Source organism: Mesoplodon densirostris, chromosome X (genome assembly GCF_025265405.1).
Source record: "Mesoplodon densirostris isolate mMesDen1 chromosome X, mMesDen1 primary haplotype, whole genome shotgun sequence".
NCBI lineage: Eukaryota > Metazoa > Chordata > Mammalia > Artiodactyla > Ziphiidae > Mesoplodon > Mesoplodon densirostris.
The window spans coordinates 21,654,918-21,670,426 of NC_082681.1; the positions used below are offsets into that span (position 1 = coordinate 21,654,918).

Here is a 15,509-nt window from a genome sequence, read left to right on the forward strand (position 1 = left end):
GAGAACAATGGTGTGATTGCTGAGCCTACTCCTCCCTTCATCTTTTGGAGGTCGCCATCTGAAACATTTCTTGAGGCAGATAGGCGAGAAAATTCTTCTGCCCTCCTTCCAGCTTCTTACCTATTTAGACTTGGTGTCTGGTTTGCACCGAAGTCATTGCCCTGTATATGTGTATATGGCATGTCAAGAAAGCAGAGTTCATGAGTTTGGGATTAGCAGATGCAAACTATATGTAGGATGGATAAACAACGAGGTCCTGCTGTACAGCACAGGGCACTCACTATATATTCAATATCCTGTGGTAAACCATAATGGAAAAGAGTATGAAAAAGAATGTATACATATGTATAACTGAGTCACTTTGCTGTACAGCAGAAATAAATTTTAAAAAAGGAAAGCAGAGTTCAGCAGAGATGCAGTGCTGACTGCAATTGGGGGAGTGCTTGGCTGGCTCATTAATTTTGCCTTCAATAAACTCAGGAAATGGTTTAATAAAGACATTTTTAAAAAGATTTTTTGTCTGCATCCCAAATTTAACTTAAAAGTTGTATGCAAGATTTTAAGGATGCTTTTTGTGCATATATATCAGTATTCATAGATGGTACAATACTGGAGGATATCCATTTTTATAAAGACAGAACTCTAAGAGGAAGAAAGTGGGAAATTTGCCGTTAGTATACTGATATCTGGCTAATACTCAGTTTATGTTCATGTTGCCTCACTTTTAGCCATTTCAGATTGTTCCTAGCCCTTAATAGGTCCGTGGTGGTTGTAGGAACCAGGCAACCTACTACATATCATTTGTAATTCTAAAATTACTGTTACTTCCTCTGAGAAGCCATGTGTACGCATATGTAAGTATGTTTCAGTGGGGCAGTATAATCAAGAGGATTTTTCATTTAACACATGATCATTAAAATGAAATATTTTTTTCATAGAAATCAAATCATCTCTTCATTGCCTTTATTTAACATTTAACTTTTAACTCTTGATAGCCTAGCAGAGCAGTGAGGTGTCTTTGAAAAGGTAATCCAGTTACCACTGTATGTGAGAGCTTTTTTCCCCCCATAATTCCTAATGTATTTGAAGAAGTAAGTCATTCTGCACACAGCTGTTCCTGTTAATATACTGGTGACTGACAAAGGGTAATTTTCAGCTTCCTGGGGTCCTTTTCTTATTCTGATGGATGGTAGAGCTTTCTCTCATGAACATAAAAAAGTACACTTCACAGGGGTTTTCTACCACCAAGTGCCTGGGAAGTCTTGTCTCTGACAGACTCTCACTCTCATACCTCCCAAGATTTAGGTGGGATTTGAATCTCTACAATGCTACTTTTCTCTTTCAGTCAAGTACTCTTTGTGCTCATTTGTGAAAAGCCTGAAGGTAGGAAAAAGGAAATAGATTGAAGTTTAGAGGTTTTATGAATGCTCTGCAACTTTTTCCTTTGTCTGTCATCAACTTTTTGATGCCAATGTATTTCAGAAATTTCATTGGTCATTTATTCCCCTGCTGCTTTTTGGGTGCTTTTTCAAAGAGAGTAGATGGGAAAGGGGAGCGGGAAGCTTCATAGATATAGTAGTGCTTATTTCAGCAGAGAATCACTTTCCCATTGAATCGCCTTGCTATTTTCTTGACTCCGTATCACCGTGAAAAACCCAATGAGAATGATGTGTTTTTTTAAGGCCAAAGGAAATGGAAAAGGAGTGGAATTGAGGGGAGCCTAAATGAGCTTGCACTCTAATCTCTTCAATGCTTTAATTTTGTGTGTCTGTGGAGGGGAGGGAGAGAGGTTTACACGTCTTGACCAGCCTTAGCTGCTGTTTTTAGGATAGAGCCAACTCTACCAGTGGATGGCAGTTTTCATGGGTACGACATTTAGAGGCGTTTATGACATGGTCTCCTACTTTGCACTGAGCACATGGCAACTCTGAACCTGTGGGTCTAGAAGGAGGGCTTGGACAACATTGACTTGGCTTGGGAAACACAATGGGTGATTTTTTTCAGCCCAAGATAGTTTCTGGGCTGTTATAGACCTGATGTGATAGGGAGTCTTGTGGCCCATTCAAGAGTGCTTAGCAGGCCTCAGGAAAACATTGGAACCTTTCTACTCCATAGTCGCTGGTTTTCCAAAGGACAAAAACAATAAGTGATTACATACTGTGCTGGGCAGATCCCTCCTCAGCCTCCACCCCGTCCCATTCATACATGCTTACCAAAGCCTTAATCCCCTCCAAGGACTAAAAGCAAACGTTAGCAAAGGTCAAGAGCAAAGTTTGCCACCATCTCCCCAACTCCAATTAAAGTATTTTGGCCTATAATTAAGTTTGGGCCTCTTGAAGAATGAATACAGGGGAGATTTGTTATCACCAAGTGTTGTGCATATAAATATATTATCCTGAATCCTAAAGTCGTTTTGAAAAAACTTGAGGGACTTGGCTTTCTTTTGAAATATTGTGTTCCACAGATAACATTGATGTTAAATTATTTGTTCTCATCTATTGTTTGGATAGAAAATGCAGGGTTTTTTTTTTTCTTTATAAGCTTTCTTTACCATAAGAAGCAGTCTCTGGTAAGGTAGTGTTGCTGTGCATTTGCACTGTTATAGAATTAAATTATGGATTCTGTCCTTCAAAAGAGAATGCTTTATAAATCAATTAAAATCTCATAACTAAGATGAATAAGTTTTAAAAAATCTTATGCTGCCTCATATTCCATACTTTAGTTTTATAGCCTAACTTGATGTAATTTTTAAAGTGTAATTTTTTTTCTATTTCTGTGTACCATTTTTGATTTGTAAAAATGTCATTAGTTTCCCAAGAAAAAGTTTAAGAAAAGTTATTATATATAAAGGACAGTAACGTAACAGCACAAAGGCAGGTAGCAATTCTTTACCTGTAGATTGGCAGGAAATGTGCCACATACACCATGTTCTCTCACTCCCTTCCATTCTCCTCTCCTCTCTGATTACATTCGGTGTAAATGACATTAAAACTAAACTGTAACAAATGGCAAAAATCCTAAGGTATTCCTTTTCCTTTTTTTTTTTTAAACTGATCTATTGTTTGTAATTCCTGAATGTAAGAGAGAGTCCTCATCTAATTTTGGGGGTGCAAGGAGTGGGTTACAAATTGTGTTCTGTTTAAATGTTTATGGTTGTGTTTGCCACTTGTCTGGGAAAGCTATCAAGGTGGGTTTGCGATCCTAAGGCAATCCTGCTCAGCAGGTGCCTGGTTTCTTTTTTCAGGGCTGCTATGCAACTGTCCCAAAGCCTGGGAATTGGAGCAATGGTCCTAAATGCTAGTAGGCAGCAAGAGGAGAGATAGTCTAAGGAGAAGGAAGGTCAGGACTAAGTTGTTCAGACCTGGTTAGGGGGCAGGATTTCCAAATGCAGCTGCAGTTAGTGATAAAAAGACCTGAAATTCAGAAGAGGGGTCAGAGGTAGAGAGAGAGATTTAAGATCTGAGCAATTGCAGTGAGAGATGAAATTTTACCAGCATTTCATTTCTCCAGGGGAAAGAGATTAAGGAGGAGAGCAGAGGATTTAGGACTGTACCTTGGGGAAATCTTTAACGTTAGGGTGTGGGAGGAAAAGAGAAACCCCAGAAGTATAAACTACCATGCTTGGCTCTGGAAGCCACCAAGTGTCACTACTTCCCCTGAGCTGTTAATTCTGAGCCAGATAATCCAAGTTATACTGGGTGGAGGGTGGAGAATCTGGGAACTAAAATCCTTGTGACTATCTTTGCTTTGATGCAGGTTGTAGTAGGTGTAAAGAGAAGCTTATGTTTTCTCTTAGGGGGGACATTACTGGGGGCAACCCTCCATTACCGCAATTTTTAGCGCATATAAGGATTTCCTTATAGTCCTTATATGTGCTAAAATTATGTAGCTGTTTCCTAGGCTACTTAATGAGTTCAGGAAGACTGGGTTCATACCACCCTCAACTCTTACTACCAATAAATTCTTCCTTTTCCAGGATTTCCAGAGAAATATAAAGGCACATTGAAACTAAAGTATTATTTGATTTTATAAATAATTTGATTAAAAATTTGATCAAATTGGAGAAACAACAGGACAAGCCTGACGGAAAACAATAGTGGCTTCCTTGACTTCTCAAGCTTAAGTTATACTCAGCTTCCTGCCAGGGGAGATAAAATAAAAGAGCCACCTCGTCCCACTGATCTGATATTTAAAAGATCAGTTGCAGTGCATCTGGTTTTGCTTTATAGGTAACACTCTAAAATTTTGAAGGACACACCTTGATTCTCAGTGAAATTATAGGAATGCTTGGATAACAAGATAACTAAATATGGAGAAGTGATTACATAATCCGTTAAGGCATCATAAATAGGGAAAATTCGTAGCATGTGTTGAAAACACTTGATGAACTAACTGACTTTCTCCTGGGAATTCGGGTGGCCTAGCAACTTGTGCTCTTGGGTTCAAAAAAAAGTTGCCTTTTTTTCCCACCCCTCCCTCCAGTAAGCTCACGCGCTATGAAGGATCTTAGCAACTGTGGGAAAAAGAATGGCTTGCAGTTGTGCTTATCTTAAAAGGATTATGGCGGACCTAGTAATCCAAATGAGAGAATCATTAGCTGCTTTGCCCAGTGCTCAAGAGTTAAACAAACACAACAGGTCACATTTGAGAATGTGATAAATACCTGTTCAGTGACATCCTTTGCTACCGCATAGTAAACATCATAATTATCAGCCATATCAGCATTTAGGTAATACCAAACGCATGTTTGGTTCCACAGGACTGACATATGATCCTGTCTGGAAGTGCTTAAACCATCCATAAAACATTCGAATACCGGACAGTCCCAAGTACACTTTGGTCTCAATTATCCAAGTGATCCAGGGCCAGTGCCCCTGGAATCTACAGAACAGCATAGCCCCAAGGTAGAGATTGATTCTTTGATTAACAAAATATCAGTGGATTTCAGGATGTTTCTCACATTGTATGGATTCAGGAAAAAACTTTAGAGCCAAAATTATCCAGAATAATGGATCTAAAAGTTTTAAGATACATTTATGTGTATATATGTAACATTTTCCCTCAGTTTTCCTGATTGTATATGTAGATCCACACCCTAAATCATATTTATCATGCATGATGTATCATGTTGGGAAATTTTTATATAAATCTGTAATGTTATGATGATACACTATTCCTAATGTTTTATATTTTAAACATAAGTTGATGCGTATCAAAGTAGAGCAGAGCAAAGTGGCTAAGAGAATAAGTTCTGGAATCAGACTAACTGGGTTTTAGTTCTGGTTTTGTCACGTTAGCTGTGCAAGCTTCTCTCAGTCTCAGTTTCCTCACCTGGAAGATGAAGATTATGAGAGTATCAGTCTTAGGGGCCTTGTATGAAGACTGAATGCATTCATTCAAGTAAAGTACTTATGACATATACATAAGTACATCACATATGCTAAGAGATTAATAAACTTTTCTTATTTTCTTAGCCACACCAGATTTTTAGAAATATTCATGTAAATTCATCTAATCCTTCATTTTCAGGGTCGGTGTGCTAGAGAGAACTGCAAGTACCTTCACCCTCCTCCGCATTTAAAGACGCAGCTGGAAATTAATGGACGGAACAATCTGATTCAACAAAAGACTGCCGCAGCCATGTTCGCCCAGCAGATGCAGTTTATGTTCCAAAATGGTCAAATGCCATCACTTGTAAGTCACAGTGCTGCTTTTTTCAAAATTGCATATGTATGTCTTTTATTTTTTAAGGATATATATCTACATTGGAATAACCTTGCAGGGTCTTTGGGAAGTAAGTCACCAAAGGATTGAGGATGTAAGCTGATAGGTAATTGACAGGGAAGTTAGTCATCAAAGGATTGAGGATGCAGGCTGATAGGTAATTGACAGGGAAGTTAGTCATCAAAGGATTGAGGATGCAGGCTGATAGGTAATTGACACTACAAAGCTGCTGTGCATGTGAAGGGAGCAATCAGGTGCGTTGGATTTAAAACCTGGGTTGCAGGAACCATGAATGTAGTTTATAGAAGAACATTAATAAAGGAGCAGGGACATTTTAAGAGGAGGAAGAGGTTTGATTATTATTACATATAAAACCCTTTTAATTTTAGGATATTACTTCAAACAAATTTCCTTGCTCTTTGATGGTAGTTTTGTTGTTACTTTTTAATAGACTTTTTATTTTAAAATAATTTTAGATTTAAAGAAAAGTTGCAAAGATAGTACAGAGAGTTCCCATATTACCCCTCACCTGGTTTCTCCCACTGTTAATATCTTATATTTCCATGGTATATTTGTCAAAACTAAGGAACTGACATTTACACATTACTATTAACTAAACTCCAGACTTTATTCAGACTTCACCAGATTTTCCATTAGTGTACCCTTTCTGTTCCAGTGTCCAATCCAGGATACCACAGTGCATTTATTTGAATCCTGTCTCCCCTCTCTCCTCTGGTCTGCGACCATTTCTCAGTCTTTCCCTGTTTCCCATGACCTTGACAGTCTTGAGGAATACTGGCCAGGTAGTTGATGGGGGTTTTAACTTAATCTAGCCACAGTTTCCCTTTGCTGAAATTAATAATATTTTGGCATCATTCTAGACCAATGTCTAGTATTTGTGTGGATCAGTGAGTTTAAATGGATCACCTAAAAAGTAATTCTGTCCTACGGAGAATTCATCTTGTCCTGATACCTTAAAATATAAAGTTGTAGGTTGGTCTTAGAGTTTTAAGGGGGAATTGAAAACTGTCCCTGTCTACTGAGTTCTTCCAGGTCTCAAATTTAGTTCCATGGTGTCTCATTCTAATTCCAGCTGGCCTACTTCCTTTTAATCATTATCCGGATACTAATTTGAAAGGCTTATGTTTTCTTTTTTGTAACCCACTTCATTGGTGACTATATAATGAACACACTGAAAACTGAAAGATGTTTATAGTATTTAGATGCAACAAAAATGTGGGAATAGGTCAATCTGCTCTCAGCAAAGTGTATCTCATTAGAAAGTTGTTTCTCAGAATTCAAGGATATCTGTATAGATAGGGCACCCCTTAATTGGTACCTCTTTATAGATAATACAAAAAACAGGTGCTTGAGGCATTGACAAGTCACTAAAATTTTGTACCATGATACTCTTTCCAGAATGTCTAGAAAATTTTAAGTAGAATAAATAGATTTCATGTTTTACACTATTCATTTGCCAAAAACATTTGCCTTGGAATTCAGTGCTGATTAATTACATTGATAAATTTGTTCCCAGAAGGTCACCCTGGAGTTCCTCTTTGATCTTTAGTAATACTTTACATGGTTGAACTCCTTCAAACTCTGTCCTTAGCTTTCAAACACTGAAGTATTTCAGTTTGTCCTTAATCCTGAAGGGATAAGGAAGAGAAAGTGTTCTAGATACTGAGAATAGTATGAACAAAGCCACAGAGAAATGAATATGCTTGGTGAGTCCAGAAAATGTGAGTAGATGGGGAATAAAGCAAGGGAGACTTCTACCCACCATTACTACTCTTGGCCTCTTGTGGGATGTCCCAATTTCAGACTGAGCAAAGAATAGGAGCCAGATTTTATCACACACCTGAGCCCAGCATTTCCTATACAGCTGGAGCATATATTTTTTCATAGGTCAAGGGACATCAGTCAACTACCCTATTTCAGGGAATCAGAGAACAAGGGCCTGGGGTAAAACAGGGGTAAAGACAGAAGGCAGACTATTCATTCATCTTCCCTTCAGCCTCCAGTCAAGTATCTCCATGCCAAGTCTCAACCCTTCATGCATTATTGATTAGGGAGTGGCTTTTTAGAGTCCAATGAGAGATCCATTGAGTTTTTCAGCCTCTTGTGCTTTGATCCTCCATGCTTTCTATAATAGAATACATTTCCCTTTTTTCTTCAGTGAGGGTAATTTCAGGCTGCAGAATATGACTGATATGACTCACAGGAATACAATTTATTTTATAGCGTATCACAAGACATTGCTTAGAAGACCCCAGGGAACAATTGGAAATTGCTTTTCTACCTTGTAGATTATTTAACAGTAGCTGTTGTGATGTGATAAACTGATAAAAGATTGATTTCTGTCCTTACTATGTGTACAAAAAGCTAACCTCGAGATGTTTGATATGCTCTTCTTTTGTGGTCTAGAAAGCTGCCTTGTGGGCGTGTTGTAATTGAGCTAGTGTGAGCAATTTTAAGTGACATTTACCAGTCTGACTTCAAAGAACTGTTCTTTATTATGGATCTTGATTTTACTATGGAAGTAACGTATAATTTTACTTCATTTCCTTGGTACCTACTCTCCCCAAACAACTCTCTATCCCTTCTAACCAGACCCCACCTCCCGCCCTGATCATCTGATTCTTTTCTCTAAAATACTCAAGCTTCTGTTTAAATTTCCAGTCCTGCTGTCTGTCTGGCTGCATATTAAGACCCATTTGGTATCACTGCCTTGAACCTCAGGTCTTCCCACAAAGCACACTTTGATCTGTTTCTAGGATAACAGAAGAGCACATCTGCTTTTGGAAAATTGAGTATGTTTTGCTTATTATAAGCCCCCAGATAAAGGGAATGTCAACCTAAATGTAGCTAGAGAACAGAACTGTTCAGTGTGACTGAACAATGAATAAAAGCCACACCTAGTCAATTTGGGTGGAATGCTTGCTGTAGCAGGCAAGTTTGTTCACTGTATCTAACAGGTCTGAATTGACATTTGCACGTATAAAATTCCACCTCAGAAAGCTCTTGTTAGCTTTATTGAGGAAGTTTAGCAAGTGAGGCAAAGGGTGTGTGACTCCCTAGTATTTTTCAGTGCAGTTTAAGAGAGATAGTTGCTGATGTTCACAGCAAAAAATGGTACAATTAAGAACTCCCCTTGGCATAATTAAGAGGCAAACACGAGCACTGGAGAAGAATTTTAGGGCAAGCAGACGCATTGGATTCCAACTCTCAAGCAAAGCTAATGTTTCAAAATTTCAGGTCTTTTCACGACTTGGAATCTTCATTACAGAAAGAAGTTTCCAAGGAAGGATTCTCACTGCTGGATGTAATATATGCATGTAAAAGGTGGATATGATGTTATAAGGCTATTAAAAATATTTTTGGCTCAGACATTTTGTATAATCTAGACCTGTCTATATCTAGTAAATTCCTTTTGCTTCTCTGTTTGAATGTGGTGATTCACATGGAAGCAGTTCTTTACACGCAGGTAAACTTGACCCAGTCGGGTGTATTCACCTGATGATTCATGCAGAGATTACTGGATCAGCCATCACGGTGTGCCAAGTCCTCTGGTCTGCTGTATGCTTTTCATGACTTGCATTCCTGTGGCCAAGTCATGGTGTTACAAACCACAGAGGCTATAAACACAGGACTTCAGTCTTTTTCTTTATCACAGATAAAATCATCTGATGTCTGTCTGGACCCTCCCCACCTTTTTGCTTCATTTTTACAATTCTATTTACCAAATATATTTCTCAGAAACAAGCTTATATGTCTGTCTGACATTAATATAGTAAGGAATGAAGGTGATGTAACACTTCAGGACCAAATGGGGAAAAATAGGAAGTTGCAGTAGATAAGAGGAAGGGAGATATACTAATTAGTGAATAATTTCAGTATTTTTAGGCTCCCGTGTTTTGAATGTTTTTCTTCTTTAATTAAATAGGACCTCTAAGATACTATATTACTCTATGCAACTTTGGACCGGGACAGATTTAAGTGAATAGAAGTAAAATTGCAAAATATTTATTTACTTTTTTTAAAATCTTTTTAATTAGTTAATTTATTTATTTTTGGCTGCATTGGGTCCCCGTTGCTGCGCACGGGCTTTCTCTAGTTGCGGCGAGTGGGGGCCACTCCTCGTTGCGGTGTGCAGGCCTCTCACCGTGGCGGCCTCTCTTGTTGCAGAGCACGGGCTCTAGGCACGTGGGCTCCAGAGCGCAGGCTCAGCAGCTGTGGCACACGGGCCCAGGTGCTCCGCGGCATGTGGGACCCTCCCGGACCAGGGCTCGAACCCGTGCCCCCCGCACCGGCAGGCGGACTCCCAACCACTGCACCACCAGGGAAGCCTGTATTTACTTTTTAATTTTTGAAAATGTTAAATGATTTTGTAGTTAAAGATGAAAGGATAATATCCTTCCCTCACCAAGATACATTCTACATTTTGCATATTCATCCAGAGTTATAGTTTTTCTAGCTCACATAAACTAGTTTGATTGACTGAAGTATATATGCTATCTCCCTGTTGTCAGGGCTCTTCTATTAAAAAATTATCATTAAAAAGGTGAGCAAGACATTTTGTAGATTTAATGGAAAAGGAAATTCTGTCCATTTTCCAGATTACCAGTCTCATGGTCAGTACAGAAATTAGTGCATTTTAATGAAGATTCTTCAGTGAGTTTCTCAGTTTACCTACTCATGAAACGATGAATGACGACCTTTACGTCTTTCATCTCGATGTGGTGACATTCGGTGTTTTGTAAAGTGAGTTTTGCAAAATGTTCAAGTCAGTGGACGACAGGCATTATGTAATTATAAGGTTAATATGCTCTTAATATAATTATGACTGTCATTATTGTGAAATTCCACATTGACTGAGGTTGAGCAGATCATATCACAGGAGTATTTGGAGTGATACCATGCTAAAAGCGCAAAATTTTATCAAGATTTTACTAAGTTTTCTAAAAAATTAGAAAAGATTTTACTTTTAGATATAGCAACTGAGACCTAATATTATGCATTTGTTCCACAAATTGTTCCCAGGTGTAGGCTTACCTTGAGGTTAGTGAAGGCTCAGGGCCCCTCATTTGCGTGGTGTCGTGCCAGGGCCTTGGGAGGAGGCGTAGCAATGTGTTTACAACGTGTTTGTAAAATTTGCCAAAGATATTTGTGTATCCTTTGTTCTGAAGGCCTAAACTTGGGGCCCCACAGATCCTGGATTCACTCCTGATTGCAATTACTTGTCCAAAGTAGAGTAGTTATTCAGGTCCTTTCCCGAGGCTGTGCATGTCACACAGCTTAAAGCTCCTTTTAGAGTAAAGCAAAGTAAATCACACCAGCTGGAGGTTTGCTGCCTTGCCCCAACTCGGCTTAATATACAATGTGAAATCTGTTTTTTTTTTAAAGTGAAATGAAAATCCTACACTTTTGCTGTCAAACAGAGGGCATTTGTTCATGATACCTTTACAGTGCGCAGTTTCTTTGATAGTGACGAATCTCAACACTCTCCCTTTGTCCTCCCTCATATATTCCCAGGAGATAAATTAAAATGTAATCTCCTCTCAGCCCATTTTGTGTCCTCCTCTGGATCTGGTTAGCTCAGTTGGTGAGAGGCTGGTGCTGATGAGACCATGTGGGCCCATTAGCTTTCCTGCTCGTGGTCACAGTCTAAGCTCCAGCAGCTACCTCAGCGTGGCTTGCCGTTCATCACCAGTGAGGTGAAGGCAGGAAGTTGGGAGGATCTGTGAAAATCGTTTTCCCTGACGGAGGATAAAAAATCACAACAGCAACGAGAAACAAAGTCAGTGCTTGGCAATCTCACCTAGAGAGGCTGATATTTTTTTTTATCACCATCCTCTTGCTCAGATCAGTAGAGTTCAGTGGTTTGTCACTGAGAGGGCCATCAGGAGACCTAGTGTGAAAAAATGTGGTTGCCCTCCCCACCTGATAATAATCTTTCCCCCAAATAATCCTAATCTGCCATAATAATCTTTATAGATGTACTAAATATTATTTGAAAACCTTCTTCACCTAGTCTCCCCTCTTAAACCATTCTGTGGATATCAGAAACATTAGCAATTCAACTGTCCCCTGGGACCACACATTTTGTAATAAGAAGTTGCATATTTCAGTCTGTAGTATCACTAAACCGTTTTTTTTTTTTTTTTTTTTTTTGCGGTATGCGGGCCTCTCACTGTTGTGGCCTCCCCCGTTGCGGAGCACAGGCTCCGGACGCGCAGGCTCCGGACGCGCAGGCTCAGCGGCCATGGCTCACGGGCCCAGCCGCTCCGCGGCATATGGGATCCTCCCAGACCGGGGCACGAACCCGTATCCCCTGCATCGGCAGGCGGACTCTCAACCACTTGCGCCACCAGGGAGGCCCAACCGTTTTTTTTTTTTCCGGAACTCTTCATTGGATACCTTTTGATACTGATGATTTAGCCACTCCAATTAAAAACTGCCACACATACATATGTGTGGGGGTGTGTACGTGCATGTGCACATGCATGTGTATGTGTTATACAGTACTCTGTGCCTCTCATACTGTTTAGCATTTCAAAAGACCGTTTGGGAGTGGCCTTCTGCTTAAAGTTTTCCCCAGCAGAGACCAAAACTGATGGATTTTTCAATCTCTCTGCCACTACTTTCGATCCCTGAGTGTTTCTTTTGTTTTGTGATTTTTGATTTGGATTTTTCTAACTGGTAAACCTAAAAGTAATCAATGGCTTAGGAATCCCTTTTGACTCAATTCACTAAATATTTCTTGAGCATCTACTCTGTGCCAGGCATTTATAAGGGTAAGAGATGGATTAAAAGGTGAATTAGAAACAGTCTCTACCCTCTAGGAGTATATGATCTAACAGTAGTGAAATGGTGGATTAATGTTTTCGTGATACCCTTCGTTTCTGCTTTGTACCTGATCCTCCATATTTTTATAGCTTTGGGCTTTCTTTTTTCCTCCGTAGAGTATTTTTATTTTAGCCATGCAAGGTTTTGTTTTAGTTTGTGCTGTTGTTTTGGTGGCGGTGGTGGTGGTGTTTGTTGAACCTCTGATAATTATAACCCTTTGCATCCATTTATCCTGGATTTGCACTGAGATGTCTCTAGTCTCCAGGCTTCCTGTGGGTTCTTTGCTTTTCTCAGCTCTTGCCATTTCCCCCTCCCCCCAAACCCTTCCTTTTTTCATACCCGTTGTTAAAACTGGGTAACCACTTGATTTTTTAAATACTTTTTCTTTCCTAGTGGTATACTAAAGTTAATTGAATTGTCACTGTTATTACATAGTGATTCACCAACAAATAATTTTTAGGGCAGTTCTTGTTCACGTCGCAGGAGCAAAGTTAAAATCCCCTCACCCATCTGAGGAAGAAGTCATTTACCCTTCTGCCAGATCCTTACCTCTAGGAATCAGCTGTGGGTTATAATTCCTGACCTGCTCTGCAGCTTCTCCCACCACCTACAGGCAGATCCAAACCATGACTTGTTCCCTCTTTCTTGCGATACTTTACACCTTTTATACGCACAATAATCTATCGACCCTTCCCCTACGTGTCTTCTTCCTTCAATGCTTCCCCTTATTTGGAGACTTCCATGATTAATAAGGTCAGAAAAGCCAGGTCTAGGTGAGGATAACTATTCACTTTGACCCTTGAATGTATTTGTTTTTCTTCACTCTCTCTTGGGCCACACTGACTTATTCATTAACAAGTGTGATTAGTACATAAACACCACTATCGGCTTGCATCTGTTTATAAAGTTCACTCTCAATTATTGAGGGACCAATTAACTAGTCTGGAGGTTATGTGGGCCTCCTGCAGTGTGCCTTTTCGCCACTTCCGTCCCCCTAGAACAACGCTCAGAGAATGTGGACATGACCAAGCAAAAACTGTGGAACAAAAACGATTCAGTTTTGCTCCTCGTGAACAGCTAGTAAAGTCTGATGGAAACAAAAATGATACATTTCATTGTGCTTTGGGATTATCTAAGGATAGAAATACGCATGGTGACTGGTGAAAGGGGCTTCCTTTTGTACTATATAGATGCTTGTAAATGAGTAATAAAATTAAGGTCTTAGGAGTGCTAAAGTTAAGAGTGCTATTTTTCTGGTATTAAAATCAAGTCAACAAATTGTTACCAAATGTTTACCATCCTATAAAAGAAAATGCTTAGTCATCCACCTTTAGACAGGAGTTTAGAGAGAGGAGACCTCAATTACGATGTTGCCTTCAGGCCAGGATTAGCCTAAGTGACTTAAGTGTCTTGCATTCATCCAACAATACTTGTAACTGACCTTGTATATTATTCAAGTAACTACAAATAGATCTAGGCTGTGGGGAGATGCAGAGATGGATTTAGCATAACATTTAATTTTTATTTCTTTATACTAGCTTGAGGATTAACTCATTTTAAGTAATAAATCAGTGTTACTAAGATGTATATGTAAACTAGACATATTTATTTGAGGCATCATTTTTCACTGAGTTGTATTATTATTCAAAGGTGCTTCAGAATCCCTTAAGGCCAAAATGTGGTGGCTCCTAAAATTTTACCTTTACAGGAGTCCATCTATCTCCCCATTCTTAGTCACTGAGTAGTTATTGTTTTATAAACAAATAGTTAAGAACATGAATTTTACTAACTATGTAAAAGAACATTTTAGGGAATACTTTAGTATCTGTTTCTAAAGTCTAACTTCTTCAACTTATGGAATCTTGCTACAAGTATTAAATTCACACCAATAGATTTTTATATAATTAGTGCTTTACTTCAGAAATTGATGGAGTGCTTTATTTTTTGGAATCTTGTAGAATGAGGGTCAGCAAAATTTTCTCTTAATGACTAATAAATATTTGAGGCTTTGTGGGACAATAAACAAAGTTGAGGATATTGTGTAGGTACTTCTGTAACAAGAGAGAAAACAGATATCCACACTTTTTGTTATATAGGTCTACATGTGAGTGCAGTGGAATTTATTTATGGACACTGAAACACGAATTGCATATAATTTTCATGTGTTATGAAATATTACTCATCTTGTACTTTTTTTTCAACCATTTAAAAAGGTAGAGAATAACAAATGCTGGAGAGGGTGTGGTAAAAAAGGGAACCCTCCTACACTGTTGGTGGGAATGTAAATTGGTACAACCGCTATGGAGAACAGTATGGAGGTTCCTTAAAAAACTACAAAATAGAGTTGCTATATGATCCATCAATCCCACTCCTGGGCATATATCCAGACAAAACTATAATTTGGAAAGATACATGCACCCCTATGTTCATAGCAGCATTATTTACCATAGCCAAGACATGGAAACAACCTAAATGTCCATCAATGGATGAATGGATAAAAAAGATGTGGTATATGTATACAATGGAATATTACTTAGCCATAAAAAGAGAATGAATTAATGACATTTGCAGCAACATGGATGGACCTAGAGATTATCATACTAAGTAAAGTAAGTCAGAAAGAGAAAGACAAATACCATATGATATCACTTATATGTGGAATCTAAAATGTGACACAAATGAACTTATCTACAAAACAGAGACAGACTCACAGACATAGAGAACAGACTTGTGGTTGCCATGGGGAGGGGTGGGAGGTTGAATTGGGAGTTTGGGATTAGCAGATGCAAACTAATATGTATAGAATGTATAAACAACAAGGTCCTACTGTATAGCACAGGGAACTGTATTTAATATCCTATAATAAACCATAATGGAAAAGAATATGAAAAAGTAGTGTGTATGTATATATATATATATATATATATATATATATA

General features: G+C 38.7%; 1 protein-coding gene across 3 annotated transcripts in view; it reads left to right on the forward strand.

Annotated features, from left to right (window-relative positions):
* MBNL3 (muscleblind like splicing regulator 3) overlaps positions 1–15,509 on the forward strand; it is a 71,424-nt gene that overhangs the window by 31,904 nt on the left and 24,011 nt on the right. For all 3 annotated transcript variants that reach the window (XR_009530920.1, XR_009530921.1, XM_060087772.1), the window contains exon 2: positions 5,530–5,694. Coding sequence is in view for 1 of the 3 variants with exons in the window: in XM_060087772.1 (XP_059943755.1) it covers positions 5,530–5,694 (165 nt within the window). In the remaining 2 variants the exon portion in view is untranslated. The remainder of the gene's footprint in view (positions 1–5,529; positions 5,695–15,509) is intronic.